This window comes from Lontra canadensis, unplaced genomic scaffold (assembly GCF_010015895.1).
Source record: "Lontra canadensis isolate GAN:19392208 unplaced genomic scaffold, GSC_riverotter_1.0 scaffold23, whole genome shotgun sequence".
Classification (NCBI taxonomy): Eukaryota; Metazoa; Chordata; class Mammalia; order Carnivora; family Mustelidae; genus Lontra; species Lontra canadensis.
The window spans coordinates 3,141,100-3,168,919 of record NW_022631017.1 but is presented as its reverse complement, the minus strand read 5'-3'; the positions used below and the strand labels follow the sequence as shown (position 1 = coordinate 3,168,919).

Below are 27,820 nucleotides of genomic sequence, written 5' to 3'. Positions count from 1 at the left end.
ATTGGGATGAAGCCCATGAGCCTCAAATTCCATACATCAAGTGGGGTTGGCCTTGTTTACTTGTTTACTTGTTTACTAGAAGGGAGTGAGGGGTATAGCTAGGAAGCAGGTACTCAACCACTGGGACAGGGAGGTGCACACAGATCAGGGGGCCGGAGGAGCCCATCTGCTGGAATGTGCTGCGAGGTGGAAGGGCAGGAATGAACTCGTGTGGACACAAACCACTGGGCATGTGGCGCGGAAAGAAAGATGGCCAGGGCTATAGACAGAATCTTTTCCCATCAGCGTCAGCCAGCAGTATGGCTCACTGCAAGGGGCACCTTTTAGAAAAGAGAAGTCAGGACAGTTTGAAGATTCAGGCCTGAGTGCAGAAAGGAGCAAGGACAGCAGGTGCATATGGCTTGGTCATGCTACCATAGATGAGGGCTCTGGGGGAAGATGAGGGGAAGAGAGAGGGACAGGATGGGAGTAACTGATATTGTGTTAATATGTGCAGTGTCATCCTTTAATGACACGTCCATCAAGTGAGAATGATCATTGCAATGATGAGATGAGCTCACTGAGGTTTCTAGAACATTCCAAGAGTCCTCTTCCTGATATGTGGCTATGACTGCCAATTTTCTCAGAATAAGCCCACAGAGTCCACTCCGTGTTTCCAGGTCTCAGGATGGGAAGCCACTGATGCGAGTCTCAGGAAGGAGGAAACCCTGGCCTTTGTTTGCAAACAGAATCAGGATTGCTCAGCGAGCTTTGTGGCTAAGGAGCATGTGTTTCAGCAAAGGATTTGGGGTCAGGAGGTGGTAGGAACCATGATAGACTCTCCTTCCCCCTGTGGTGGCTGCCAGGTTTGGATTTGGGTTGGTGAGAAGGGGGAGCAGAGGGCTAAGCCCCAACCAGGTGCTTTTCATTTGGGGACATGTGTCCTGGATTTTCTGGGACAGTACCAATTTCTTATAATTGGATTATTTTCAATGAAAGCAATTTGTTAGACATCTGATCTTCAGTTTGGAAAATACAGGCGCGACACTTCTAACTAAGGAAGGGCAAAAGCTAGAGAGACAGCTCAGTCTGTGGTGTGGGACTTTACACTAAACACACAGCACTGTGTCCCAGCATACCTTCGGTACCCAAGGAAGGCTTTTAGGGCTTTATTTAGGAAGGTAGAAGTATTTTATTCGGACAAATACTTTAGGAAGGGTATGGTAGGATAGCACAAGTCGTCCATAAATGGAGAAGGACACATCTTTGCAAAGGCAGCCCGCTCAGGTGCCTGAGCCTCATGGTGAAAACAGACATGGGTGGGCGGGCTGATCTGAGTCTTGGAAATGACAAAAAGCTGGAGGAGAGCTGGTGGAATAGGCCTGAAGCTGCAGGGGGCTCTGAGGGCCCTTAAGATACATGGAGAGAAAAAAGAAAAAAATGCATTTGGAGGGGGAAAAGAGGTACAAGTCAAGAAAAGTCTGAAATATTTATCTGACCAGGGTGGGGGGAGCGGAAAGGTGAAGTAGGCACCTGCAGGGAAAGAGGACAGAAGTCACAGGAGCGTGAAGTCAGTGGCCTGGAGTCTACAGACAAGGAGAAGGGAAATCACACAAGGCAAAGGCCAAAGCCAATGAAAATAGCAGCTCCTCTGTACCAGGACTCCAGCCCCCAGATCGGTAATACTAGTTCCTCTTCTGGGAGGTCGGTATGTTTTTGTCTATGGGGAGAACCAAACTGTAGCTGACCAGAGGGTCCCTTTGGGCTTCGCGTGCTAGAAGGTTTAGTGCCAAATTTGTGGTCTGCGTCTGTGTGCAGCACTGGCTTTCCTTTCGCACCCCGTTCTCGTGTATGTTGCGTGGTTGTGCATCACGTGCCCCTCCGAGCAGTTATCAAGCCTTTCTGGAGCGAGCGGAGTGAGGATACATTTGAAAATAAAAATGCCCATTAGGCAGAAGAACACAAAGGCAAAAATACAAGAGAATGCTGCACTTGAAGAAAGAAGAGACGAAGGGATTCCAAGGAAGCCTTGAAACACCAAAACCATCCAAACTGGGCAAAAAACAATCATTCGGCTTAGAAACACGGGGTACCAGCAGCCTGACATGTATGTGTGTTTTGTAGCTAGGGAAAGCCATAAGGCTTTACATGATGTATGGGTGAGATAAAAGCGACTGAGGGGGGCTTTTTACGCACCGTGGGAGGTAAGGAAAGAGAGTCCCTCGGAAGCCAGCATGTGCACATGGATGGCGATGGCAGCAAGTGCAGGTGTGAATGGAACAGGAGAAACACAGGGATGTTGCCTTAGTCTACGTGCATATGTATGTCCACTCCCTCTCCAAGCAAAAAGAAAATGGGAAAATACCGACAACGACACGGTAATGATCCTGGGCAGGAATGTTAAGTGTATCTAGGGAAACGGAATGGGGCTGGAAGAAATGTAAAAGGGACTTGAAACATAGTGAGTAACAGAGAACTAAAGATGCAGTTTAGACCCCTTAGTTAATCACCCAGCACATGCCCTATGTTCAAAACCCGAAAGAAATTTGTAGACTGAATAGGATTGAAGCATACGGAAAAAAGAGATATTGTGAAAAATCAAGTAAAATAGAGTATCCTTCAGCCGGACTAGTGTCAGCAGCTAAAATGAATTTCTTAAAAGCCAAGGGGTTTGGCAGAGATTTTCAGTCTGTTCAAACAGCATTTTGAGGGTTACACATGCACAGTGTAAGGTGGGTACGCAGAGAGGAAAGCCCAGATCGCCATAGAGAAGACGGAGTAGGGAAGACATGTGTAAGGAGGGCGTGGGTGGAAACCCGGAAGCAAAGGGCTGGAGCGGAGGAGCAGGGTCGTCCCAGCGGCCCGGAGCGGGAGCCAGGGTGGGGCACGGGAGCCAGGAGAGCCAGAGCTGAGGAGTCTCTGGCCAGGGGAGCTCCATGCGCCACGATGGCATCTCAGAGGAGGGAGAATGCCGCAGGGCCAGACAGCAACACTTTTGGAAAGAGATGGAGGATGTGATGTGAGAGCTGGAGGCCCACACGCCGCTGAAGGTAGAGGCCATGCCACCGCCGGATTCTGCCTCTGGGCCACGCAGCAGGGCAGACAGCGGACCGGGGTGGGGACAGAGCTGACTGATGCTGACTGCCCCTGTGTTACCAGATGCGCCAAAGGCAGGATGGACAAAGCTGGCGCTGTCCCATGATCCTTCAGCTGCAAACCTTCACTACTGCACCCAGGAGGCTAAGTAGCCATCCTGTTGGATGGAAAAAGCACCTTGCAGGGGCTCAGAGGAGGGACTCCCACAGCCAAACCCACACCCAGTGCTGCTCTCTGCACGCGCAGGGATGTCCCTTCTCAGGGCCACAAGTACTGCCTCCCAGTGGGCTCTTGATCCCACTCAGAGTGGTCTCCTCCTGTGCCTACACCCCCTCGCCTCCCCAAGGGAGAAGGGCCCTGCTTCTCTGGCCAGCCTGGACGCCCACTTGCCGTGTAGGATCTGAGGAATGGGCTGCTGCAGGCAAAGGGCTGCCATCAGAGAAGGACGCCCAAGGACCCTTCCAGGGAGCTGTGCACAGCACGAAGCCTCCCATGATCCTTTCCATAGCATTCTGTACCACAGATCACTCTTAAAAACAAAACAAAACCAAACAAACGTTCCTCCCTCAGCTTCAGGATCTTCCCTGTCTTCTGCCTTTCCCAGCTTTCTTCTTCACTCCCTGGCCAATCCTTCTCAACCTTCCTCCCTGACCTCTCTCTCCCTGCTCTCCCATAAGTGTGGGTGAAACTTCATGCTGTCCCTAGTGCTCCCTTCCTGTCACTCATGGACTGTACTACACACACACACACACATATATATATATATATATATATATATATATATACCCCCTCAAACTACACTTTTACCCCAGACCTCTCTGCTGAGGTATACCTGTTTGCCTCTGGATAACAGGACAGAACAAGAGCTGACATTTATTTGTCTTTAAAAAAAAATTATGATGATGATGATGATGGTATTCAGTATATTATGTTACATGCAACTCATGAATCACTGAACACTGCATCAAAAGCTAATGTTGAACTGTATGCTGACTAACTGAACAGAATGAAAAAAGAGCTGATATCTGAACCCAGTGCCGGCACTGTTCCTGGCACACCTACAAGGTATGGACATTTACTGCCCCCAATTTACAGATGAAGAAACTTGAACCCCATTGAGAATTGCAGTAACTTGCCTGGTGTCCCCAGGCCAGCAAGAAGAGAGGGAAGCGGGGGTCTGAACCCAGGCAGTGGATTTCAGTCTTTAAGCTGAATGCCACACAGCCGCTGGTCTCTGAGATATGGGGAAACAAACTCCCTGCATCGCCTGCAAACCAGGGCGGTGATGGGAGAAATCCCAAGTGACCAGAAAGTAAGGCCATATAGCATCTTACTAAGTATGGCGTCTTGAGACTTTTAGTTATTTATTTAGAAAGCGTGTGCACAGGGGAAGGGGGAGTGAGAATCTCATGAGAAAGTCCAAGCTGTCTTTAAGCGAACTAAAGAGCACGTCTGAGAAGGCGACGTGGCAGGGCGTGGAGGGGGATCCGCTCTCAGCAAACCAACGGGACCCGGCTGGGGCGGCTATCGAGAGAGGAGGCCGTACAGTGACAGACACCAAACCAGAGCACAAAACCCTAACTTGAGGTCGAAAGCAACAATTCCGAAAGTGTGACAGGCAGGCCCAGATCACGGAACCTCCTCCCTGTAGCCTTTGGAGAAGAGGAGAAGACACCAAGAACGTGGGAGACAAAATGAAACACGCAGAAATGAGATGATGTGAATGCGAGATTTGGAAGTGCTGGCTGGGGGTGGTGGAAATAAGAACTGAAGTGGGATTTTCTGATGCCAATATTCATGTTTGCCTCGTTTTTTCAGTAGCAGCTATAATCAAAGTTAACAGTAAATGAGCATTCCCCACGTGTCAGAATTTGTAGGCCCTGACTTATAGAGTCAACGAATCTGCATTACAGAACTGGCCGTGCTATTAATCGCCTTATTTGGCAGATGCAGAAACTGAAAGCCTTCCTAAGTGTATTTTATAGATGCAGAAACAGAGGCTTAGAGAGAAGTCTCTCTAGTAAAATTGTACCGCTAGAAATGGCAGATGTGGAGTCCCAACACAGGCCAATAATCACCTGTTCATATGTTTTCCACCCTTCCCCCTCCCCCCCAGTTAGCTCTTTGAGGGCAACGACTTGGTCTCATTTTTCTTGACCCCTCTAGAACCTAGCATAGTACCTGGTACACAAGAAATGCCCTTGAAACATTAGCTTGGGCTTGTAGCCGTTCGAGGCAACCCGTGTTTGCTGAATGAATAAGTGAACAACCGAAGGTACAAACTAACAAACAGTTCTCTTGTGTGCTAGCTATGAATGGCTCCCCTGGATGGGGGCTGGGTCTCAGTAGCAGGGAACTTTTGAGGTTTTGTGAAACAGGGACATTTTGAATGGCAGTCCCAGTATCTACCACAAGAGTGGAGAGATGACCCACAGGGCAGGACCACATCACCGTGTTGGTTTTTTTCACACTTTGATCTCAAGAGGGAAGGAAAGGCACACTGCCATGGCCAGCACCTCTATGGGGACTGGGAGGCTTTAGGTGATAAGGTGGGAGGGAGGGCTCTTTTCAAGAGATAATGAAGCTGAAAACACAAAAGGGAGAATCTGAAGAAGGGATATTGAAGAAATAGATGCAGAGTTGAAGATCCAGAGAGAGAAATGGGAAAGAAGCATGTGGAGGGGTGTCAATGGAAGCCTGGGGTCTCTTGCTGCAGCCTCCAGGGGGGCCACCGGCGACACCGACGACAAAGCTGGCAGGAAGCAGAGCTGGGTATGACCTGTCTCTGGGGCAAGTGGCTGAGTGCAGTGGGCCACCGAGCTACTCTCTGTCTTGGCTTCTGGCTTGCTGAGCCTAAGAACTTCTGGACCCAGCAGACCAGAATTGGAGGGTAAGGGTGAAGGGAAGGGAAAGTGAAGGAGGAGGGTGGTGGGAGGGTAGCAGGCCATAGTTACAGGGAAGGAACAAATGCACGGAGTCCAGTTCAAGGCAGGACAGAAGAACCCCCATGCCAAGGGCTATTATGGGGACAGGCTCTCTGGGACAGCAGAAAGGCTAGGGCTCTGAAATGCACAGATGAGTCTGGGCATAAGGAGTCACAGGGACAGAACTCAACCCAGAGAAAAACAGGGGGAAAGAGAAGAAGTGGAAACAATGAAAATTGGAGAGCCTTGAGTTTATAAGAAACCGATACGGGATGTTCAGTGGAAACTGCTGCTATGGGGTTGGGATCAGAGAACTGTAAATATGGATACGATGTCAGTGCCATTTGTAACTTGAAAACTCTGGAAGGTTCCAATGAGATAATCCTTCTGAGGGTGCTTTGACAAGTCTGAAGGAAGGTATTTGTGGCTGAGAGGACAGGGCCTTGGATGTGGGATGTGCAAACCAGAGCTGAATTCCCTGGCACACGCGGTCCTGAAGGGCTGCCTTCGCGTCCCAGCCCCACCACAACAGTGGGTGGCCCAACACCCCAGAAATCTGTTCTCCCGGTGTTACAGGCCAGAAGTCCAAAATCAAGGTGTCAGCAGGGTCGCGCTCCCTCCTGAGGCTCTCCAGGGGGCCCTTCCTCATCTCTTTCATCTTCTGGTGGCCCCCCCAGTCTGGTTGTCACAACCCAATCCCTGTTCCACCCTCACACGAACCTCTCCCCGGGTCTCTGTGTTCCCTTCTTACTTGGACCCCATTTGCAGTTAAGACCTCATTCTTAAGTCCCCAGTGGACATGGCTTTGTTGGGGACACTTCTCTACCCACCAAGGTCCAAACATCAGGGAAGCAGGAGCACTGAACTTGTTTAAAATCTCTCCATATCCCTTCTTCTTCTTCTTCTTGTCACTGAAGGCTGGTTTCCTTCTCATGCCTCCTCACGCCCCTCGAATGGCTGCCGTGACCCCCAGGATAAAACCTGACCCTCAGGCTGGAGCTGCGGGCTCTGGTCATTTTCTTCAGTCTCTGCCGCTGGCATTTTCCCACTCCCACCCCCACGACCTCCTCCCTTTACTCAAAGCCCACTGACTCTCCCTTCACCTCCTGAAACCCAGTTGAAACCCCCTCAGAGCAGCTTTCTCAAAGGCCCTGTGGTAAATCCTTCCTGCTCTGAACACCCCTGGCAGACACAGCTTTCCCACTGCACCAACTCTGTTCCTGCCAAAATGTCTTCCCTTTCGCGTCATGATAGCTGCCCTTCCTGGTCACCTCGTCCATAAAGATGCCTTTCTCCTCTGAGCTCCTGAAACGTCTAGCATATCCCACCACGTGTGGGTCCATCGTGTGTTCATTTGATGGTCATTCGTTCACTCCTTTATTCACCAAGATTCGTGCAGACCTTGCTCTGTTTGGCCCTGTGCTGGGCTCCAGGCTTCTGCCCCTAAGCTTGTCTCATTCTCCCACTGGGAGGCAAGAAAACTTCTTTTTCCTCCTAAGTCTTAACCCAGTTTTTCAAGTGTGACACATACTCAATTTGATGGTTCTATTCAAATTGCTTTGTCTAGTTCTTAAAGGAAAGGCCAAATGTGGTACTTAAAGTGCGAGAAGCTTAAATGAGGCACTGAGACAGACCCCTCCGAGAAGCCCTCACAGGAGAACTAGTTTTGGGCTCTGTAGCCAAGGCTGGACGGGGATGGGCCAGGTTTTGAGCTGCGGCTCCCCTAGTATCCTCTGCACTTGCAGCAGGGGGAGGAAGCAGAGGACCGGGCTCCCTCTGCAGTGTGTACCCACGTGATGAGCGTGCTGTCCCACCATGACCTCTGCACAACCCCTTCAGAAGGCCTGCAGAGACCAGAAGGAAGCTGGGATATGTGGTCCCAGGTAGGGCCTCCCAAGAACACAGGCAAGGTCATGAATCTGGGACAAATGGCCAGCAGTATGGCCAAGGCAGGAAACTTCTGTGCAGACCATTATGGGCCCAGAACACAAATTACCTCCCTCCCTCCAAATTCAGCACAAAGGCCCACTGGCCTTTCTCCTGCACTAGACAAAAAGAAGGATCTACACCCCCACTCCCTGTGTCACGGGGGACATGGATGTGGGCAAACAGTGAATAGCACTGGTGCCAGATGCTTCTTGGACCCGGGTGTCTGAGATGTCCTGGGCAGTGCGCAGGGCTGTCAGGAGTTCTGAGTGGAAGGGGGTCACTCACCAGCATTGTTCTGCTGCTTTGTGTTTTTGATGTAGGCGGAGAACTTAGAGAAAATGTCAATGCCGGCCGTATTGGACTCCCGGTGTTTCGCAGCCAGTTTAGGGTACCTGGAATGGAGGGAGTGGTGTTCTAGAATCAGTGAGAACTTGGAGCTCCTTTCCCCCTTTCTAGTTTGATCTACAGATCTTTTGGGGATCTTACGCTGAACCTATAGGAAGGGTGGACACTCTCTAGGGCTGCCTATGGGGGATACAATCTGTGGGCAGGGAACCAGAAGACCCCTCAGAGGACCTGAGTCTCGTCCAAGACCACCATACAGAATTCTGGAGGTGCCCCTGACATTTCCCCAACCCGTACTAAATGAACTCTCCACTGCCAGCAGTTAGGATCATCCTAACTGGACAGAGCTAATTCTGGGAGCCAGGAGATACGAGGTACCTTGCCACCGAGGCTTTGAAGCTATTTCTCAAAAGAAAGGGTACCCCTGGTGCTCTTCTGAAGTAGCCTTCACACACTTCTTATTTGTATGCAGTAAGAGTGAAATTTACCAGGATCTCACAGCAGGACGAGTGTTTCTGATTACTTTATTTCCAGGCGTGGAGCTAGATTTGCAATGATCCAGCCTCTCACCTTGGCACAAGCTTTCATGTGAAGCCAGAAGAAGGTAAGAGGCAGACCCGAGTTAGGACAAGTTTCTATTGTCTCTAAAACCGAATGAGATACACTTGCCTGTGTGGGCATCCCTGCCTTCAACCCCTTAGCACCCTCATATTTTCTAGGAATGTCATTTCACAAAAATTTTATGGGTAGGGCCAGGTAGGGGTGGAATGAGATGAGGGACGGTGGCTTACTTATCATCATTATCAGTTATGTGGATCTTTGTGATCTCCGGGTGAATAACTGTCTACTGCCTACTGTTGGATTGCTTTGGGTTAAAATGAAAATACCTTTTAAATTTCCTTTAATGTTGTAAATCATGTGAATGAGAGTCTTTAAAAAATTATTTGTTTTCTTTCCTTTCCTCCCCTCACCTTCACTTTCTTTTCTTTCTTTCCTTCCTTCCTTCTTTCTTCCCTTCTTTCTCCCTCTCTCTCTCTTTCTCTTAATCTCTCTCTTTTTGGCTGCTGCTTTTCGATTGACCCAATAGCTAGCTAGGACTGACTACCCAGTCTTGTGCCTTGCTAAGTGACTGTTTAATTTCAGATATTGCCATCAGAGGACTCTTCAGAAAGTCACGGGGTCCAGCCCTCTGCCATTAGGCAGATATAGAAGGCATTCTGGTCCTCACACTACATGGAAGACAACTAGAGACCAGAGAGGTAAAATGGCTCTTGAAGGACCCACGGATCATAAATCATTGGGGGACCGTGAGAACCCGGCCTGCCCCCGGGGCAGCGTTCTTCCTGTTCCATCACACTACTGCTCTGATACCTGCGAAAGCTAACTTGTACTGAGTGCCTGCTATGTGCTGGGCACCGTTTTAGCCCCCTTACGAGTATGCATCAATTAGTCTTCACAATCCTGTTGGTACTCTGATCGGGCTCATTTCCCACGTGAGAAAAAGGAGGCCCAGAAAATTTAAGCCATTTGCCTAAGGTCACGTGGCTAGGTGGCAAAGCCAGGATCCAGCCCAGGCAGCTTCACTCTGGAAGCCCAGCTCTCCAGTTTGTGTTCTGTGGCCTCTCTTGGGCTCAGGTCTTCACCCTTAAAGGCCCACAGCCCTCCCTCCAGCTCAGCTGAGCACCATGAGTGCACTCTCCATCCGCCTGCAAATGGCACTCTGCACAGGTCGGCACGCATGTCTTCCTGAACATACTGGAAATAAGCAGATTCATCTGCTGTCCCTGGGGTACCAGGCAAGTTTCCTGCAAGATACTAGGTAAGCCAAGACCATAGCAATTTAAGATCATCCTTCCCCATTTTGGCCTTTGCACACAGAATCTGGCAGGCTCTCAGAACTGATTGCTTTAAATTATTATTAATAAATTCCAAGTGCTCTGTGCTCTTGCTTGGTAAGGTAAGAAGAGAAGGGTCTAGAAAACGCATTTTCAGTAGACTATTTGTTTGGGTTGGTTGTTTTGTTTTGCTTTATGCCATCATTTGACCAGACTGGCAATAATCTGACCATTTCTTCACCATCAGTGTGGACCCAACATGAGTAGATAGAACCAAATCTGAGACACGCGACAAGGGCCATGTGCTCAGAGAAAGCAGGCAAGAGCTGGCCTGTCTTCTAAGCGCTATGATTTCCTGAGACTTTACTGTACAGCTTAATGTCCCATCTGAAGTTTGTCTTTGTGGGAAATGCGTATCCAAATATTAATCTCACAGATTTCGGTAACTAGACTTGAGGAGGCTGCTCTACTGGGATGTTAAAGGTGTTCATGTTCGCTCCGTATTTATACCATATTTTGTATATGCATTTAGGTGGGCTACAGAGTACATTCTGTTTCTCTAGAACTCTGAGAAATACGTTTCATTCCGAGGAACATCTTTGAAATAAGACTGTGATGTGGTCTGATGACAAAGACGTGGTGAATTTTTCTTAACTCGGGAATTAGTGAACGGCAGCCCACAGGGCAGGTGCAGCCCAATATCTGTTTATATACCTCTCATGAGCTAAGAATAGTTTTTTAACATTTTTATTTTTATTTTTTTTAAAGCTTTTATTTATTTAGTTGACAGAGAGAGACACACAGGGAGCCCGATGCGGGGCTCGATCCCAAGACCCTGGGATCATGACCTGAGCCAAAGGCTGATGCTTAACAACTAAGCCACCCAGACACCCCCTTTTTTTTTTAACATTTTTAAATCACTGAAAAAAATCAAAAGGAGGATGGTATTTTGTGGCCTGTGAAAATAATATGAAATTCCTACTTCAGTAATCATACATTTTATTAGAACATAGCCACTTGCACTCATTGACATGTCATATATGGCTGTTTTCACTCTACAGCAGCATAGCTGTGACATAGACTCTATGGCCCCTGGAGCCAAAAAGACTTACTATCTATCCCCTTACAGAGAAGTTTGTTGACCTCTGCTCTAACTGATGACAATTTCTCTCCATTCTATTTTTAAGATCTCTTATTTCAAATGCATTCATCTTAGACTTACACTTAAGTTTCATTCTGGAATACAAAATAGTTGGCCTCTCTCACAAAAAAATTATTTTGTAAATAGTAGTGAAATATATATTATATAGATATATATGTATTATCATATAATTATATTATATATAAATATTATAATATATGTGTATTACTACTTATAATATATGTACCATATAATATATGTGTATGTGTGTGTGTGTGTGTGTGTGTGTGTATGCAGATGGAAGTGCTCTAACTGGCTTAGGGCCCCCACCGACTTCTCACTGACTAGCCCCAGGCCACCATGCCACCAAACACAAGGGGCCCACGCAATAAACCCAGCATGCATTAAGCATCCCCCATGGCCAGGTCCTGTCCCTGGTGTTGGGGATACACTGCAGAAAGAGAGATAATTCTGCCCTGATGGAGGGGCCTCTGCCGATCCTAGGGGCTCCCCTGGTATCTTGAACGTTGACCCTCCTTTTTCTAATGAGCTGAAAAGTTCTCTCCCTTTTCCTTTATTCCTGCTTCTTCATCTCATCAAGCCCTCACTTGAAAAGCAGGTTAATGCTTCTGACTCTTCTAATCCTTGGCCGTGTGCTTTTTTGTCTTGTCTCTGCTAATTAAGCAAATGATCCTTAGAGGTAGACATGGCCTGGCTTAATCATTAAGAGACATCCCTTAGGATCTGCGGTTTTAAGACAAAGGTCCTTAGGATTGCATGTGGAAGACCGTCACAAACAAGGTAGTGACTTAGCTTTCTAATACTTCAAGATATCGCTTCATGAGTTTTTTCCTCAATGTCCAGCACTAGGCTCAGTAGTATCATCTTTTATGACAATCCCATGAGATCAACATTACAATCATTATCTTACAGATGTGAGAATTAAAGATTAAATATCCATGTGCTTCTCTGCATTTCCAAGCTCTTGCCTCTCAGTTAAGTTGGGGTCATGCGACTGGATTCTGGCCAATAGGTTGAGAGGGGACGTGATATGACCACTCACAGACCTGGCCCTTAAAAACATTTGGCACAAACCTTCTTACTTTTTCTCTGCTGAAGGAGTCTTGGGGGTCACATATTCCAAAGGCTACAATACGGAAGAGGGCCATTCTGCCCACTTAGACTTGGCCAGAGTGAGGAATAAACTGTATTCTGCTACATTACCGAAATTTTGTGGCTGATTTGTGTGGCACAACCTCATGGTATGGATTGGAACGCAAGTCATTCTGACCCCAAAGTCCATCTTCTCAGCCACCACGTGATCCTGTCCTTGGTACTAACGCTGCTTCTCTACTTCCCGGAGGGTGAGAAGAAGCATTCCTATTTTTGTCAATTGTGAGATATCTACAAACACTTCTCAAAATAATAAATTCAAAGCGTCTTCCACTTCTGGCAATGTTCTGGACCCCACCTGTCCTCAGTACATACTTGCTAGTTGACTGACTACTTGCCGTAACATGATATATTATCAATCTGCCCTTCTGACTTCTTCTAACAGCATTTTTGCACGAGGGGTATTTTAAATAATAGCCAGCTCTGGAAAAGCACTTTGAGATCCTCACAGGATCATAGAGCTTCTGCTGAAAGGCATCTTAGGGACTACACAGTTCCACCCCCTCATGAGGAAATGGGAGAGAGGCTGACCCAAGGTTATCCACACTACGGAAAGGTGGCTAGAGTCTGTTCTCCTGCCTCTCAGTTCTGGATCCTCTGAGCTCTGGCCACTCTGTGGAGGTGAAAGGTGATCATAATCATAATCACAATGCTGATCCCAGTGCTTCCCTGTTGAATGGTAACCGGGCCAGTCTTAGGAAAGGAAGGGAAGTTAGTCTCATTTAGAAACTACTTGAGGGGCGCCTGGGTGGCTCAGTGGGGTAAGCCGCTGCCTTTGGCTCAGGTCATGATCCCAGGGTCCTGGGATCGAGTCCCACATGGGGCTCTTTGCTCAGCAGGGAGCCTGCTTCCCTCTCTCTCTCTCTCTCTCTCTCTGCCTGCCTCTCTACTTGTGATCTCTCGCTCTGTCAAATAAATAAATAAAATCCTTAAAAAAAAAAAAAAACTACTTGAGACTTCCTGAATTTCTTTTGACACCAAATGCTTTGTGGGACCAAATGTGATTAAAAAAAAAAAATGGTTGGAGTGGTTGCATGTGGTTTTTTTCCTTTAAAAAATAAAGCTAAGGGGAAAAAGGCTACCACAATTTCTTGGCTTTCTGGCAGTTTTTACAGTGGTGTGATGAGAAACATATGGCATAACAGCCTTCAGTGAAGAGTTCTGGGGGCTTTGCTGCCCCCTAGAAAGCCAGAAGGTCAAGCTGTGCTCCTACAGGGGCCTCCACTATGGGCCACAGGGGACTCTCTGCTCAAATCAATGGGCAGCCAGCTGGGGCTAGGGGTTTGTTGTGGGCAGCACAGCAGGTCTTCTTTTGTAAGGCCGAGGCACTGGCTTGGGGGCATTTAGTGGAAGGTAATTATGACCTCTGGCCCAGTATGACCCATACAAAGTCATCAAAAGGGCATTCTTATGGACTCCAGGACGTTGCCAGTCTCATCACTAGGCCCGCCATCTTGGTGGCATTCTTGAGACATGCATTTGAGCAGGTCTGAGGTTCTGCTACTTGGGTGTGGTGGACTGTTGCATCACTGACACGTTAGAAATGCATGAAGGAAAACCTCCCACACACCACTACAGTCCAGAAAAGGACGTAGACCAGAGGTAGCAGAACTTAGGACAGGTAATGTGTGTGGAGGGGGAAGAGAAGAGGGAGTGTCTGTGTCAGACACCAGGTAGCTCTATTTGGATCATGGCAACTTTTTGGAATCTGATGAAATGACGGTGGATCTGATGATGGTTGTCCTCTGGAAGAACGTACATGTGCACCGGGGGCATGTACCCTCTGGGGATCTCCCAGGCCCTCTTGGTCCCACTGTGGATGTGGGGCTGGACATCCCTGAGGAAGAAAAAGAGCCTGGGAAAGGCACAGCTGGTCAGGGTGGAGAGAGCCTGACTAACGTGGGCGTGAAGAACAGGAGAGTCTCTCCGGTCATCCTTTTCCACAGGATGGGACAGAGGCTTCGAGCAGAGAAGGAACATTCAAGGGGGCACACCACATGGCTGGTGGAACTAGGACAGCAGGCGTCAGGCCCGGGGGCTCAGCCCAGTTCTGCATACCTCCATCAACTGGCCTGGCAAAGGACCTGTGGGACAGCCTGCTCCCCACCGCTCCCATTTCCCATTCCCCACTGGCCTAGAGAGTAGTGGTCACTCCTGAGCATGAGTATTACTCCTCAGAGGAAAGTAGCTTCCCCCTGGACAGTCCCATCCCGGTCCCCCATGCATGGTCTAAACTGCAAACAGCATTCATTTTCTCTTATGGGCTTTCAAAACCAGCACCAGCAACAAGGCTGAGTCGCAGAATTGGGGGATGGCACCAGAGCCCTCCCAGGATACTTTCAGCACAGTGGCTGGCTGGCGTCCTGTTTGGGGATGCTGTGGCTTCTGGTGGTGGCTGAGATGGTGGTTATACCCTCATTTAAAGTCTACATTCAGCTGCTTCCAATGGGCCGGAGGCAGCTTTCCACTCTAAGTGTAAAATTAAATCATCCTAAGGTGGATGACAAAGAATACTTTTTAAGAAGAATGTATAAACGTTAAGGCTTAACCAGAGCATGGACTGGGAATTTTAATTTAACAGTCACTTGTTAGAGATGTGACCTTGGGCAAGTGACTCAACCTTTCAATGCCTCAGTTTCCCCAGCTGTAAAACAAGACTAGGTAATATCTATCTCCCAGGGCACTTGAGGACTATAAAAGTATTGATAAATAAATATAATTTCTAAATAAATACAAGATCCATTTATTTTGGTTTCCAGTGGCCCAATCCCTCTTATTTTAGGTGCCGAGTAGATACTGATTCTTCCCCTCTGCCCCCAATTCACGGTCACTGCCTTAGTTCAGCCACATGGCTTGTCTTTTGTGACCATCACCAGGTGGCTTCCACTAATTGATTTCTTCACCTCCGACTTTTCCCTCCTCTGCCTTGCTCATCTTCCTGCTCCCCCAAAGTAAGCCTGAAACCTGAGTCTGAACACTTTTGCTTCAAACTTTTCAGTGGCTCTCCTCTAGGGTGGAGTATGTGTGAGACTTACCTGTATGGAATCTTCCTCTAGTTAAAACAAAACAGTGTGTTTGTTCTAATCCCTGATTATGCTAGAGTATGAGGAATGAGTCTAGTTTCCTGTAACTTTCAGAATTCATTTTCCTTCCCTCTGCACCCATTTTTCCATCAGGAGCAGCTGGTCGACCAGAGAGCCTATAGCTCCCCAGTCTCTTCCCCCACCCTCAAACCTTCAGGGCTGACTTTAGAAGAGGAGTCAGTTTTTTCCTCTTTGATTATGGGCTTCAACCAGACCTGATCAGATTTGTGACTTTATACTTGGGTATGGTTTTAAGTCATAGGGTTACTTCTCTCCTGGCTTACTCTAATTTTGTCAGCCTTCCAGCTCTCATTCTAAAACGAGGGAGACTTCGCCCTCGTTTAGGGGTCTTGTAGGCATAACGAACGGGGGAGGACTCATGTAGGGAGACGGAGAGGTGGCACCCTTCCCAGACTTCTGTTGAGGAGGTATATCCTGTTCATAGGGTTGTCCACTCTTGGAGATGGACTTGGCGGAGCAGTTTTAAGACTGGCAGCTCTCTGGGTTTGAGAAGAGGGTTCTACGCTCTGGACTGATGAGGCTCCTTTGGAAATCTGCCTCCTCGAAGCTAACACTGTGGTTCTCTAATTCTAACACGGAGCCACCCCTGCCCTTAGCTTCAGAAATAAGCAGCTCATTACTTTTCAGGAGCCAAAGTCTCCTCCAGGAATTCCTCAATCTTATTGACGTCTGTCTTCACATCCCCGTTGAAGGTCAGGAAGGGCGGATGGGTGCCAGGGGCAAGGTTGTGCAGGTCGGCCGGCTTTCTGTAGAGAGATCGAGATTCAGGAGGTGGCTTACACTGGGGCACCTCAACTTTGGAAGAACCTACAACTTATAAATTAGACTCCCCGGTTTGTCCAGCATGCCTCTCGGCAAAACAGACTTAGGTTGGGGGCGGGTAGAGCAGGGGAGGTTCGAGAAAGTTCTGAAGGTTTGTGGTGCGACACAGGAGGCCTGTCCTGCAGAAGTCATGAGAATAAGTCACAATGAAGGAGTTGCGTTCTACTGAAAAGCAGAGTGATGGCAGGTGGCCGTCTAAATGAGCGCCAAGATTTTAATACCCAGGGCAAAGGCTGGGCTCTGCTTTCAAAAGGTCCTTCGCCACTTAGCTTAACAAAAATGAACTCTTCAGGATGCCAAACTTTAAAAATCAATGAATTACATCTTATGTTTATACTAAGAGCTATCTTCTGTGTTGTTAAGAGTATATGCAACAGGAGAGAAAGTGGCCTTGGGGTCACCATGGCCCCAATCATGCCCAAGGGCATGCTTCCACGCTTCCACCAGGTGGTGGAAATGCAAAAGCACGACTGGAGCACAGTGAGAGAAGGAGGGTTGGCGGATGGGGGGGCAGGGCAGGGGCATGGGGCAGGAGCAGTGCCAAAGGAAACAGTAAGGAAGAGGAGGAACTACAAAGCACGCGTCCCTACGCCCGGCGGGAACATCAGATTCACCCCAAATGCTCTTGCCGAGAACACAACCCTTGCGGGAGTCAGGAGTCAAAAACATTGGATAGAGCAACTGAAGAAAAGTAAACAAGGGGAAGAGAAGTCTGTAATGAAACAAATTCCTGGCGTAATCAGTTTGGGAGGGGAAGGGAAGAATTTCAATTACGGTGCTACTCCCCTGTCGCTCCCTAAACACACATCCTCTCCAGCTACATTGTGTGGCACTTGGAACTCCTGAGACAGCTGGGACCCAGAGTGGTTTTAAGATCTCATCTACTCGGTCCCTTTGTTTACTTGGTGGGTGTCCCTCCTTTGGACAATGAGAGGACATTCTTTCCCTCCTCCTCATGTTTTTCAGAGCTGACACAAGGCAGAAGTGCCTGGGTTCTCAGCGGAGCGGCGAAATTTATACTCATTTTATTTTTCGGCCATTACCTCTCTGTGGCTTAAAGAAACAGAGTTCTCTTTTTTTCCCGCTGTGACTCAAGAGAACAGGGGCCCCTGGAGTCTGGCATCGCTTGGGGGGTGCTGCCTACGGCAGATGCTGCTCTTCCGGCCAAAGAGAGGCTGGTCAGCTGCGGACGGACCTCTCTCTTCGTGGAACCTCTTCAGCGTTTTTGGCTCAAATTATGCAATTCGTGTTTAGGTGGATAGGCCAGGTCTAACTGACGGACTGTTTCATCTGTGTCGGTCCTCTGTCCTGACTGCCTCGCCAGCTCCGGAGGGAAGGGACGATGCTAAGAAAGTCAGTGTGTCCTGCCTGCTCTGAGCCAGGCACAGTCCCACACGTACCTGCTCCCCCAGGCCTGCCTCACGACATCCCCACAGGTCCTCTGCAGACGAGGCCGTGCTCCTGTCCCCATCGTACAGATGAGCAAACAGAGGCTCAGACCAACAGAAGGACCTCGTTCCAGGTCACTCGCCCAACAGATGGTGGTGCCAGGATAAGAAACGAATATTCTCTGAAATTGCTGAACTTTGTCGTTTCGTGTGTTTTTTTTTTTTAAAGTCCTTAACTCTATCTCATAGATATATTTTCTTTCTTTGCTTTTGTTTCTTTCCTTTTCTAATCCTTTTTTAAAAATTTGTAAATTAATTTATTAATTGATTTATTTATTGCAGTAAGAAAGTTTCCTTATCTATTGACCTGGAGTTGGGCTATTGCGCAGCCCGCCTCCACGGGCGTTGGTGGGTCAGATAACAGATATGAAAGAGCAACATAAGCATCTGAGGAACGCTGAGGTGGCTTCCTTTCCCATTCCGATCCCCAGCCAAGCATACAAGCGCACTCCTGCCAATGATAATCCAGGGAAGGGAGGATGAAATCTGGGGCCTGGGCATGGTCTGTCCATTCAGGAAGGCAGGAAAGCATCTGGGAAGCCGAGGGAGCCTCCTAGCCAGGACTGGCCGCTATAGGGGACAGGGCGAGAGGGAGTCCAGCCTGACAGATGGGGCTAGGTGGCGGTGAGAAGCGTTGGGAAACAATGTTGGGAACACTGAAGATCGGACAAAGAGCTACAGGCGGGTTTATTCCACGGGCAACGGGAAGAATCAGGTTTTCTCAGTGGGGGAACCACATGACTAAAGGACTATTTTAGGAAGAATGACTTGAGGATAACATAAAGGATGGATCAGAGAGAGAGAGAGAGAACCTGGAAGGATGATGTCCAGTTGGAAGAACAAAGAGGCAGTCGGCTGGCAGTGGTGGGACCTGACCCCAGTGTGAGCTTAGGGAACAGATGAGAGGCCTCAGAGGTGAGCCGCAGCACATTGGGACAATGCCCTGCCTTTGGCGACTGGTTGACAAGGGAGGTGCAAGAAAAGGGAGCTGGAAATTCTCCAGTGCTTAGAAAATGGAAGAACCCAGGGATTCAAGAGGGGAGCTCAACTCAAAGGGGAAACGACAGATAAAAGTTTTGACATCTAGATTTTAAAGTGATAATAGAAAACGCAAGTGGAAATTGCTCTAGAGATTTCTAGATGGTAGGGTCCTGGGTATAGCATAATCTACATAAAGGTGACATGTAGAATATGTTAAGCTCACCAGGGAAGAAGCTATACAGGCAGATGCTAGAGGCTCAGGGAGGGAGCCTTGAGCTCCTCTGCATTGAAAAGACAGGTGGAAGACAAGAAGCAGGATATGGGCCTGAAATGAGTGGCTCTTGATAGTGAATGATCCCTGTTATTTTTAACAACCATTAAAAGTGCATGAGCAACTCTCCATCCCAGCCTATAATTCAGAATGCTCACACTAAGGAATTCCAAAAATGAGAGCAATTGAGGGGAGATGGTCAAATGCCAACAGCCTGGAAACTCAGGAGTCTTACATCTGAAGTCCTACTAGGGTCCTCCAGCTTGGGATACTAGTACCGCTGGAATGGCTGACTCCTGGATTTTAAGATACGTATGTCTATCTCTGGGCCACTCTCTGTTGCATATCCAATATCTATTCCTTCCCACTTTCTTGCTACTAACACCTCGTTAGTTTGGGCAGAGAAATGCTCAGTCCCAGGTCCCTCTCTAATATGTGGGGATGGGCCCTGAGACACATGGTCCATGCGGTGAGAGCAGGAGGCTGCTGGAAGCCATGGGCAGGCTTTCGCCCTCCCTCATAGAAAGTTCTCCGTTCGTGTGGCCAAACACATCCCTCCTTAACATGGCATTGTTTACCTTTTCAGATCCACAGTGGTGACATTGAACACAACGCCTTTCAGCCAGAGGATCATAAAGAGACGCTGAGAGAAGGGACAGTTGCCAATGCTTTCCCCATCGATTCCAGCCTAGAAAGAAGAGAAAGAACCAGAGTCCTAAATCATCAGCATGTGCATATTGGGAAGAAGGAATATACGCCCAATGGAGAACTGACTAAAACCATGACCCAACCTAACTTCAAAGGCAGTTGCCCTAGGTTATTGTCCTTTTCCTCAAGTCTATGCCAGGCAACGCCTGGCACACGGTAAGGACTTAATAAATAGGTGCTGGACTGAATTTGAGTTCCCAGCATGGCAACTATGTAGTTATAACTTTCTGAAACCATAGGACCCTACATCTCAGGATAGAGGGAGACCATCCACATCTCACAGTCTAACATAAATGATGTTGGACCAACTTCTATACCCCCAGGTAATCATCTAGTTTATGCCTAAATGTCTTCACACACCAGTAATTTGTATCTCTCAAAACACTCCATTCTGAGGGTAGTTCTAACCATTAGAAATGCTTTTCTTTCTATACCTAGCCAAACTACATTCTTCTCTAGTTTACTCTGTTGTACCCTTTGGTCCTTGCTCCATGATATATCGTGAGTAAAAAAAGTTCAGACTTTGACCCCATCTCTCTATATCTAGAAGGCAGACTCAAGATTTTAATCAACAGCCCCCTTAGTTCTGACTAGTACTTGACCTTCAGCATCAATAAGCCATCATTTGTTAAACTATCCCTTTTACTTGATTAATGCAAATTCACTCTCAATATGTACAAGGCCCTGGAGAAAATTACACAGGGGATTCAAAAAAATGCATTTAGCCAAGGAGCTTGTGGCCTCCTGTGGGGTTGGCTGGCAGATAGGGTTGGAACAATATCAGATAGCCCTCCTGAGTGCTTGCATACTTCTGCTCACTAGATTTCCCTTTCTCAGGACCATTCTCAAAATAGTGTGGTTTTTTCATTTTTGTTTTTGTTTCTGTTTTATCATTTGAAAGGCAAGCCTAGTTTTATTTCTGAGTGGGCTGCAGAAACATGAATTTTATAACGACTTCATTTTCAGCAAATGCATGAACAAAAAAAAAAAGTTGGGTAACTGATCTCTGTATAATTCATTTCCACAGAGTGGTTTATGGGTCCCTGACATGGTACTTAGGGGGAGAAATCACCCATTCACTCAAGTTCACTGGTGGCTCCCCTGGAAACCATGGCCCCATCAGGTGGCTGGGAGGCCCCTGGGCTTCCTGGCAAAGCTGGAAACAACTCAAACAACATACTGGAATGAGGGTTTATTAAGATTTTTTTTTAAAGAAGGAGAAAAAAAAAATGCACTCCCAAAATGCAACACAATATTTTCCCCTCTGAGGTTTGTTTTGCTGTGGCATTTGGACGGGGAGGGGCTGATGCCTTCTTTCATACATAAGAGTCTAATTGTATGCTTATTTCTACCTTGCAAATTGCTCCCAGCAGAGGCTCAGGTTTATCACGGAAAACTGGCGCCTTTGACGGTGTTGGTTGTAGGTAATTGCTATGAAATTACAGTTATTCTACCTCTCTCTTAATGATCCCCAAAGCCCCATCCTTATTCAGGTCTCGCTTTTCCTCTGTGCGGCAAACAGACCCACTCCTGAGCAGCTGAGACACCACAGGCTCCGTTATACAAAATCGGAAAGGTGGGAGGCCACATTGTGGGCAACACACCTACCCACAGAGCTAGAGTTACTGATAAAGCCTCACTCAGACAGGCGACTATTAATTTAATAATAGCTTGGTGCTCACTGGAGTTTATAATGTCGGCTCCCTAAGGCCTTCCCAAGAAGCACTCCTCAGGCACCTGGTTCCTGGTCATTTAAGACATCCTGAAAAAGGAAATCTTCCCCAGGGCTCATCAGAAGTGACAAGGAAAGAATTAAAAAACAAAACCAAAAGCCATATCCACCTACTGTCACCTACTTTGCCTCTGGTGGGGGTAGCTGGGTGGGGAGGTAATGATAAGGGAATTGAAGGAGGAACTAGTAAAATACTGGAATTCTAATAAGCTGGACAGAAAATTCATAGAACAACAACTCATGTCTACATTGTCAGGCACTGTTCAAAATGCTTCACATATAATATTAACTCATTTATTCCTCATGAGAAGCCCATGTAGTGGGGTATTAGCACCCTTTTGCAAGATGTGGAAACTGAGGCACAAAGAGAGGAGAGAACCGGCCTAACGGTCCCTGGTTTGAACACAGGCGATCTTGCTCCAGATCCTGCAGCCATACCCGGAGCCCAACCTGAGGCCACCAAAGAGATAACCTGGTGGCCCCAGATCATAGAGCTGAAGGTGACAGTGCTGGGACTGTGTGCACACGTCCCGCCCTTCCACCCCTGCACCCGTAGCTGTGCCCGAGGTGCAGAGGATGCTGGCTTTCACAACTTCCCACCTTTTCCCTATTGCCGTAAATCACGTTAGGCCCAGACAACTATGCTCTATCGTAAATCATGATGCTACCCAGGAAACAAAAATTGCCAAAGAGCCATAGAAATAACATTTGAGGATGCTCAGCTTCCTTTTCTTTTTCCTTCTTTTCTTTTTTTTTTTTCTCTTTTCTTCTCCGTTCTTGGGGTAAGAGCATTACCATGAGACCTCCCCCCAAGACGTTGTGAGTGGACCATACATGACTATGACCACAGGCACAGCGTGGGACAGCAGAGCTCTAGAGCTGATTCACCGGGCTCACCTGGAACTTTATTCCCGCTGAATAGCAGCTCCTCGTTTCCCCTCCCCCCAGCCCTGGTGACCACCATTCCACTTTTTGATTCTATGACATGGACTGTTCTAGTGACCTCCTACGAATGAAATCGGGCAATATCTGTCTCTCTATGACTGACCGAACTCATCTAGCATCGTGTGCTCGAGGTTCATCCATGGCGTGACATTTTCGGATCTTCCTTCCGTGTTAAGACTGAAGACTATTCCACAGTGTATATATAGCACAGTCGGTTTCTTTATCCATTCACCGGTCCACGACACATACGCTCCTCCCACGTCTTGGCCCTTGTGAACCCTACTGCACTGATGGGGATCGTGCCGATATCCCTTCAAGATCCCGATTTCAGGGTGCCTGGGTGGCTCAGTTGGTTAAGCGACTGCCTTCAGCTCAGGTCATGATCCTGGATTCCCCGGATCGAGTCCCACATCGGGCTCCCAGCTCCATAGGGAGTCTGCTTCTCCCTCTGACCTTCTCCTCACTCATTCTCTCTCTCTCTCACTGTCTCTCTCTCTCAAATAAATAAATAAAATATTTTTTAAAAAAAGATCCCGATTTTAGTTATTTTTGGTAAATACCCAGAAGCGAGATTGCTGGATCATAGGGAAGTCCTGTTTTCAGGTTTTTGAGGAACCTCCGTACTGTTCTCCACAGTGGCTACTCCCAACTGCGTTCCCAGCAACAGTGCCCCGGAGTCCCGATTTCTCTGCATCCCCAGCAGTGCTTGTTGACATGGGGGTTTTTGATGACAGCCACCCGGACAGGTATAAGGTGGTATCTCATTGTGGTTTTGATCTGCATTTCCCTGATGGCGAGTGACATTGAGATTTTTTTTGTATACCTGTTGGTTCTTAACGTTTCCTTTGGAGAAATGTCTATTTAAGTCCCTAGCCCACGTCTTAAATCAGGGTATTCCGCTGGGGTTTTTTGTTTTTGTTGTTTTACTGTGGAGTTGTTCAGCTTCTTTCTTTCCCCCTTCACAACTCAGCAGCTATGTGGCCCAGAGAAGCCCTTTCTTAAAGTCATGGGTTAAAGGAAGGGAGCTTGTGACAACCACTCAAAACACCAACAGAGAACGGGCAGGTGAGGTTCCACGGGACCCCAGGCCCTGAAAAGTGTGAGGGAAAACGTGTGGGCTGGGGAAGAGGCTGCGAACAGTAAATGCTGAAGGCAGGCAAACAAGCAGTGTACTAGGTTAAATAATGCCTCCCACACACACCAAATTCATATCTTTCCAGAATGTTAAGTGCGCCCTTATTTGGGTCTCTGCAGATGTAATCAAGGTAAGATGAGGTCATACCGGATTAAGGCAGGCCCTAAATATGTGGATGTGCTCATAAGAAGAGAGCAATATAGACACAGACCTGCAGGAGAGAGGCTCATGTGAAGACAGAGGTAGAAATTGGAGTCCTGCCTCTACAAGGCAAGGAACACCAAGGATCACCAGAAACACCAGACGCTAGAAGAGATGAGGAAGGGGAGCCTCCTCTGAGCCTCTGGAGAGAGCATGGCCTTGCTGGCACCTTGATGTCCAACTTCTAGCCTCCAGAATAAATCTCTGTGTATGGGAAAAACCATCCAGTTTATGGTGATTTGTTATGACAGCCCTCAGAAACAAATGCAAGCCAGAAAGTGTCAGAAAGAGCATGGTATACAGCTGGTGGCAAACTTTCCAAGTTCACAGTTGTGCTTTGCCATGCTGTGCCCATGTGCAGAATTACCAGCCAACTGTGACCCCAAAGTCCTTCCCCTTTCCTAGATATAGAAAATGTATTTACTGTAAGTTATACTCTACTATATATATACTAGAGATACAATAAAACTTCTATAATATATAATATTGCCTATGATAATAATAGAATTATATAGGTTGTATGAATATACATTATATTACTTGCCTGGTAAGTCATATTGTATGCTATGAGATAGTGCGTTTCATGTAGTCTTTCCCTCTAAAAGGTGAGCTTGGTTACCCCCCACACAAGGGCCAGGTTTTACTTACTTTGCCCTCAGTGCAGTAAGCACAAACTTAGTCGGTCCTGTTCCTGTTTGAGCAGATGTATTTTGAGGGGAGGATGGTATCGCACCCTATCTATGGCTTGAGTATCTCAAAATTGCAATGTTGGTGCTCTGAAGAGCGTCCCAGAGAAGTCTGGGTTGTATGACACAACATAGCAGCAGATCACGGATCTCGAGCCATCTCTTGCTGATTCACTGTGCGACCTTGAGTAATGAAGTCACCTTTGTCTATTGGTCTCTACTACCACACTTATAAATTCCTACAGTTTTGTGATTTCAAGTGACTAATGGAGATTTAAGACAGCAGTCCTCAAACATTTTGGTCTCAGAGCTCTTACGTACTTTTTAAAGATCACTGAGAATCCCAAAGAGCTTTTTGTATTTATTGTTTTATAAATGAAAGCTAAAAAATATTTTTAATCTTTGTTTACTTATTCATTTAAATATAATCATGGCAATGATAATAAATATATTGTATGTTAACATAAATAATACTCTAAAATAAAAGAAGTATATTTTTTAAGGAAAGAAGTTGAGTGAGAAGAGTGGCATTGTTTTATGTTTTTGCAAAATCCTTAATGTCTGACTTAATAAAAGTTGGCTTCTGCCTTCAATCTTTTGCTTTTTGGTTGAAGTATAAAAAGAAAATCTGGCCTCACTCAGATATGTACTTGGAAAAGGGAGGAGTAATTTAATAGCTTTTTCAGGTAATCGTGGGCATTTTTCTTTAATACCATACAGAAACTCAAATGGTAGTTCCTTAAAACCTAGTTGGTGGATGGAATTTGAAACCCTATCAGCCAAGTTCTTCTGTTCCACTAAAACCCATTCATCTCTCTCGTACTATGAATGGGGCATTCACCCATGAATGGTTTTTTAACATCACAAATTCGTCATTTGGTAAACAGCGTTTCACTGAATGATACACATCTCCCAAAGGCCGATACATGTCATCGTACAATGTCAAAATATTTCATTCAGTAATAGCACCACTTGAGCTCATCAGAGAAGCTTAAGAGACACGGTCAAGTGCATGGGGGCTGGTATCTGTTTCCCAATATCCTCATTTTCTCTTGAAAGCTTGTATTGGATCATAGGCAATCAATACTGTCCATGGCTAGCCTTGAGATGCCAAGTTCATCTCCTGGATTTTCCAGAAAGAGTCTGGCAGACACCAAGCCTGAGGAGCCATAGTTTGTCTGCCACCTGCTCTTTCAGGTAAAAACCCTGGTCTGTGAGAGACCGGCTGGTTCGGCTTTCCACTCAAACAAGCAAGAGCTGCTCCTCCGACAACCATTGACTTCGGAATGCAGCCCAGCAGCTTTACATGCGTTTCCCATTTCTTCAGCCAGAATGTTTAAAAGACACGCACCAAGGGTTGAGGTTTTATTCCATTATATACTTTTTTTTTACCACTTCATCCAGGACATTCATAAGCAAGACTGGCTTCTTTTTTTTTTCTGCATGCACGTGACTCCTAGTCCTGTTCGTACCACTGCCTTGATTTGTGCTAAAACACCAGCAACCTTACTCATGAAATTTCAACCCCAGGAGGACGTTATATTCCTTTGAAAATAGCTGGGAGCTCCCAGAATTCCTGAAGGGGTCTCAGGGACCCTAAGAGGTCATGAACAACATTTGAGAAGTGTTGGTTTAAGACACCCCATGAAAGGACCAGGTACATAGAGCTTTGTCTGCAGATAAGAAGAAGCTGATTAACTGTCCCAAAGTCATCTGTAGGCACCAATGTCTGGAAGAGGGAAGAATTTTTCAGAGAAGAACCAAGAAAGAATAGCAGGGGATGGACAGATGACATTTAAGCTTGACAGATTTGTGTCGTTTATCAATTTATTGTCTCTCAGCTCCGAATGCCCTCTGTAGGAAATGTTCTGTGAGAATAGGGGGAAGTGACTCTCAGCATTTCTAAAGTGAGCATGAAGGTGTCTTTCTCAGGAGACAGCACCAGAGGGACCCTGCAGGAGGAAGAGGTTCTTCTGCTGTCTGTGGTGTGGGCTGGGGGTCAGCCATGTGGGTGTGAAGACATCCAGCAGAGCCTGCCCCAGCCACAGCCCAGAATGTGATCCCTGTGGCACCTTGCAGCCACAGCCTGGTGATAACCACTGTGTAGCCCTATTGACACAGAAGCCAAAGCCCCCACATAGCCTGCCTCTGGTCGGGGTGTCCACGCAGATGTGATGCTTCCTTTGCAAGCCTCGCATGGCCTGAAGGCCTCCTGCTCCTGCTAATACCTGGTTCCCGCTTATGCCTCTGATACCATTGCTGACCACCTGCTCCCCTCTGAACTCTGGATGGTAGCCTATTGCTTGTCCAAACAACTCCAGACCAGCTCTGGCCTCGCCAAACCAGTGAGCTTCTGTGCTTTTTGTGGGGCTGACTTTAACCTCTCCAGTGAGATCTGAACCCCTTCATTAGCCATTCTTCTACAGCTCCAGAATTCTCATATATGTTAGGGTCAATCTTCTATCATGGGTAATACTTTATGTTAAACTTCTCCTGTTTAAACTACTGCGTGGTTTCTCTCTCTTGATTGGGACCAGAATGCTACAGATATTTAAATGTCTGATATTTCAAAATGCAAGCTTTTTAGGTTCCTTGGTTCATTTATTTTTTAAAAAGATTTTATTCATTTGACACAGAGAGAGAGAGAGAGAGATACCACAAGCAGGGAGAGTGACAGGCAAAGGGAGAAGCAGGCTCCCTGTTGAGCAGGGAGCCTGGTGGTGGACTTAATCCCAAGATCCTGGGATCATGACCTGAGCCAAAGGCAGATGCTTAACTGGCTAAGCCACCCAGACATCCCTGTTTGATTCATTTAACAAGCTCTAAATGAAGCACTAGAAGACAGAAACTCCAGTTCTCTCCAGAAAGTTAATTTACAGCACATTTCAAATTTTTGTTGCTTTGGTCCATGAAAACTATCCCCAAATACTCAAGTGATTAGGCGATTTTTTTCAAGTTTAGAAATAAAAATTCTGCAGTAATGGAGCTAGGACTGAACTCAGGGATGATATGGTCTAACTCTATCATTTTACTGGTCAGAAAACAAGCCCAGAGAGGTTAAACAACTTGCCTATGGTTGATAGCCTGGTTCCATGATAGAATGGGGGATATAATCCCTGATTTCTGATTTGTAGCTTTTTTCCATGCTAGGTTGGTTGTTATCTTAGGGAAAGAGTATCAAGGTGACAAAGGCCACAGGAAGAGAACTTTCTTTCGATATAAAATGACTCATCTGTAGAGTATGAAACTGATTCCCATTACATGAAAAAGAAAGAATTTTTCTTTATAATGACAATATTTGGCTGGACCTGCCCATTTTTTCCTTATTAGCAAGTATTCCTTATTATGATTATTTCTTCAGTACA

General features: G+C 47.0%; 1 protein-coding gene across 1 annotated transcript in view; it reads right to left on the bottom strand.

Annotated features, from left to right (window-relative positions):
- LOC116870394 (chloride intracellular channel protein 5) overlaps positions 1 to 27,820 on the bottom strand; it is a 95,944-nt gene that overhangs the window by 23,288 nt on the left and 44,836 nt on the right. Inside the window, exons 2-4 of the mRNA XM_032862020.1 lie at positions 19,627 to 19,736; positions 16,147 to 16,272; positions 8,214 to 8,320 (exon numbers count right to left, since the gene is read on the bottom strand). Coding sequence (XP_032717911.1) covers positions 8,214 to 8,320; positions 16,147 to 16,272; positions 19,627 to 19,736 — 343 coding nt within the window. The remainder of the gene's footprint in view (positions 1 to 8,213; positions 8,321 to 16,146; positions 16,273 to 19,626; positions 19,737 to 27,820) is intronic.